Source organism: Lepisma saccharinum, chromosome 28, assembly GCF_977018435.1.
Source record: "Lepisma saccharinum chromosome 28, izLepSacc3.1, whole genome shotgun sequence".
Taxonomy (NCBI): domain Eukaryota; kingdom Metazoa; phylum Arthropoda; class Insecta; order Zygentoma; family Lepismatidae; genus Lepisma; species Lepisma saccharinum.
Window position 1 is genome coordinate 34,154,510 of NC_139256.1, and position 4,662 is coordinate 34,159,171.

Consider the following 4,662-nt stretch of genomic DNA (forward strand, 5'->3'; position numbering starts at 1 on the left):
ATTATTTATAATTATTTTAAATTGTGCGTACCACCTAAAAAGTCTTCGCGTACCCCCAGGGGTACGAGTACCCCAGGTTGAATACCACTGCACTATGGTGTACCTAGCCTAGCCTCAAATACTGTCAGACACTATTTTGTGAATAACTTGAATATGATTCCATATTTTTAAAATTTCTTTTAATATGTTTCTTTTACCCATAAATGGCACCAGTCAATTTTCAAAGTGTCCTCCTTTTGCTTTCACACACGTTCGTAGTCTGTCTGAACAGCACGTATAGTCTCAATGAGAAAGTCCCCAAAATTTGCACAGCACTGCTGCCATCAAGGACCAATTTAAATTTGCAATTGTAAGATGCCTCTTCTTGCATAAAATTCATATAGCACTGACCACAGTTTGTAATCCAGTAGATTGAGATCAGGACTACCAGATGGCCAATCTGCAGTGGACAAGAAATCCAACCCACCAGTGACTTGTTTTTAAAATCGTTTATACATTTCATGCATTTACTGTACTGATATGCATAGTTCTTCTATTTTGTTATGAACTTTTACATACCTTGTTTAAGAAAAGTATTAAAAGTTGGGAGGAAATTCTAGCCATGATCTTTATGTTGTGTGACGTCTCACATAAAACTAATTTTTGGAATTATGATACACTGTGGAACCATTTAGTATTTTTAGTTTAAATGGTAGAATATGAAAACACGAATTGGTTCCTGTATTTTACAGCCTGTCTTTTTTATTTAAAGCATTTTCCGTCGTTATTCACTTCGAAAATTTACAAGGTGGGTTATATTTAATTTATTCACAAAATAAAATAACAATAAATAGATCTTGAAATGATCTATGCTAATTTGCATGGAGTCTCCTCGAAGCGCGTAGTAGTAACGTCATCGCTTGTAATCAAGGTGTCCCAGGTTCAATCAGTCTCGATAAATAAAGGCGTATGGATTTTTCAGCTGCATTTCTGATTTCAACGAAGCAGTTATCGCTTGAGTCGCGAATTGCTCTTGGAAACTGAATATGCCGACAACTGTTTACGTCACATGCTCGTTCTGCGAGAAGGAGATAAATCCGGCAGAGATGAACAGTCACAGTTTCAACTGCGAGAAAGGAAAAGTTCAATGCCAGAGTGATTGTGGTAATGATCAGCAACATCATAACAATGTCTGCAAGAAGGAGGCTGTTTCTCAGTTGTTTTCCACGGAAGATGTAGAAAATCACGAACAACAGTGCTCTGTGAAAGTTACCGAGAATGAATCCAAGTCAAGTTTTCCGGAGGAGACCACCTTTGGAGTCGAGAACAGTCCCCCACCAACAGCATGCCCGAAAAGTGACCAGGCCGTTGACAAGTCAGAAGCTCCTGTGGTGTCATGTAACAATTTTTCAAATGAAGTGAAAAAATCCGACGTGTGTGACACGCGTGTGCAGCGTGAGGTCCAGTGCGTGTTTTGCGACGAGAAATTGCTTGAAACAGAACACTACGACTCCTGTGAGTTCATGCCTATCCGCTGTGTCAATGACTGTGGGAAGAAACTGCCAAGGAAAGATCTCAGCGAACACATTGAGAATGAGTGCCTCAACACGGTGATCGAGTGTAAATATTGCAAGAAGGAAGCCAAGAAACAACTGCTGGATGGACACCACTCGGAATGTCTGAAATTTCAAATTCTTTGTCCTGAGAGTTGTGGTGTTGAAGTTATAAGAGAAGACGTGAAAGTACACTTGGATGAAGAATGCCAGAAGCGATTTGCTGCGTGTGCTTTCAAGAAAATACAGTGTAGCTACGAAGGTTTTCCTGCAGGGATGAGGCAACACGTGAAGGAAGAGACGCAGCATCACTTGGAACTAACGAGAAGTGCCATCGATAATCTCTGTTGCAGAGTTGAAAGTCTTGAAGGGAAATTAGTGAGAGAAAGAACAATAAATGAAGAACTGCAGACGAAGATAAATGTACTAAACAATGGGAGTTTCTTATGGAAAGTGGGAGGCATAACTGAGGAGATAGAAAAAGCTGAGAACAGTACTGGTCACGTGATTTATAGTCCCCCATTTTACAGCAGTAAGCACGGGTACAAATTAAGAGCCTGCATAAGACCACGTGATTTTACGTATTCCAGGCGATTCCATTTAAGTATTTATATTGAAATAATGGCGGGAGAATATGATAATATTTTGAAATGGCCCTTCACAAAAACTGTGAAATTTAGATTAGTTGCGCAAGCAATGAAGGGCGAGGACATTGTTCGTTGTTTAAATTTCAAATATAATAGCCTTAATAAACCCAGGGAAGGTGAAGTAATAGTACAATTGATGCCAATTAATATCTCATCCGAAGAACTCAAGAGCAGAAATTTCATTGTAGACAATGCAATTTTCCTTGAATTTACTGTGGAAGAAAGTGCATCAAGTTGAAAACACCATACACGCACACACACACACGTGTATATATATATATATATATATATATATATATATATATATATATAATTTCTGTGATTCACGCTACGACGCCAGAGGTCCCGGGTTCGAATCCTGGTCTGGGCATGGATATTTCTTAGTGTCCGTTCATCAATTTCATCATATCATCACTCATCTTCATCTTCGCAAATTATCCAAAAGTGCACAAAGGCGAAGTAAAAGAAAGCAAATCAATTAATCAATTAATAATTTCTGTGATGAGCAGTGTATCGCTACTGGTATAATTTATCCATGGAGAAAGTATATTCTGTCTGATTTATGGTTTTTGTGCTTAATCATAATGAATTTTAACTATTATAATACCTGTGAACAGAATGAACAAGAGATAGAAAAGTGAGGAATCAATTGAGTGCTTATAATAATAAAAAATAGAAGTTTTGAAGTAGCGGAAATAGAAGAGAACGTATCAGATTTTTTTCCTGTGTTGGTAGGATGACACACTCCTAACGTACTGTATGGTGGGGTGTCATACTGTATCACATTTATAAGATTTCCATTTTTAGTTTTGCTTGAATACTACCTATAGTTACTTTTATCAACTTTTATGTGTCGATTCATTTATCGTTGGTAAATAAAAGGTGGGGATTAGGAGAAATATGGATGATTTTATTTTAACCGTGATTATCTTGAAAATATCAGCAACATAGAATAACAAACAGCAAATCCGTACCACTAGGATATTTTGAAGAAAAGCGATCGCGGGAATTTTGGAAGTTTCCATATTTTAATAAACACGTTGACAGATGCCGTGCAAGAACGTTTCTGTCTTTTTTCCTGGTTTTATGAAATATTTGCACAAAAAGACAAGGGTGAATAGGCAATTTTGTATCACTTGGAGGTAATTACTACAAATCAAAGAATGATAATTTTTAATTATGTCCCTATTATGCAACTGTCTACTAATCGTAACAATGATAATGGGTGATGATTTGATGAAATTGATCAAAGGACCGCATTGTTATCTGAAGTCATTTTCCTTGAGAGATTCTAGAGAATAAGCAAATGACAAGCGACATGATTTTGTACAGTTTCGTCCTGTGGCCAACTTACCGTAAATGCTGTAGATTGGTTTAGTTTCTGCAAGGGACCAAATTTAGCTATAAATTATTTTAGCAAGTAAATTCACCTCACTTAGTAGTACCACAATTCACTTATTTATACAGCATTCTGGTTCAATGTCTGTTGAACTGTATATTGGAACCAAAATGCTGTATATAGAAGTGAATTGCTCCACTACTATGTGATGCGAGTGTACCGTACACTATGGTGTACCTAGCCTAGCGTTAAATACTGTCAGACACTATTTTGTGAATAACTTGAATATGATTCCATATTTTTAAAATTTCTTTTAATATGTTACATTTATATAAACACGCTTCCAAAAGTTAAGCACGCGATGGTAAAATCAACAAAAATGAGAAAGTAAAGCTTTGATTAACACGAAATTGCACGTGAAGGTAGAAAATGTGGTTATGCATTAAAGAAAACAAGAATTGTGTGCAAACATGAAAAAAATATTAACTTTTCGTAAGTTATATGATGACGTCACATTTGTATAATTAACATAATGATGTTTAAAGGCAAACAAACCAAACAAAACTTACAGTAATATGGTATGTGATCAAAACAAAATTTACATTATATGTGACCACCCCGGACCTTCACACAAACTTTGCATCTTTCAACGAGGTGATCAACCATCGCAGATGCGAGCAATAGCATTAGGGCATTTTCCAACTCTCTGAGACTGACTGGAGGAGGTAAACGTACAAAGACAGCATGCACGAGGGCACCCCAAAGGTTTTCAATGGGATTAAGGTCGGGGGAATACGCCAGCCACTCCATACGAGAAATGCCCTCACTATCCAGGCACTCGTCAACGATGTTGGCTCGATGGGGACGGGCATTATCGTCCATAAGGAGGAAATCAGGACCAACTGCTGCAGCGTAAAGTCTCACAATGGGGTCTAGGACTTCATCCCGATACCGTGCAACCGTCACAGAGCCGCCTTTAAAGATGTGCAGCTCGGCGCGATATCAGGGCAAATCTGGACTCGTCCGTGAACAGGACGTTGCATCAATCTGAGACAGTCCAATTCACATGTTGACGACACCACTTTAATCTTGCCCCTCTGGCTTGGACGGTTAGTGCAACACAAACACGTGATACTCGGGCATA

The 4,662-nt window shown here is 38.0% G+C and overlaps 1 protein-coding gene across 1 annotated transcript; it reads left to right on the forward strand.

The window, feature by feature from the left end:
• The first annotated feature begins 1,025 nt into the window (after window positions 1–1,025).
• LOC145980895 (TNF receptor-associated factor 4-like) lies at window positions 1,026–2,417 on the forward strand. The gene has a single exon (XM_083113981.1). It carries the CDS (start codon window positions 1,026–1,028, stop codon window positions 2,415–2,417), a length of 1,392 nt encoding a protein of 463 aa, XP_082970107.1.
• The last annotated feature ends 2,245 nt before the right edge of the window (window positions 2,418–4,662 follow it).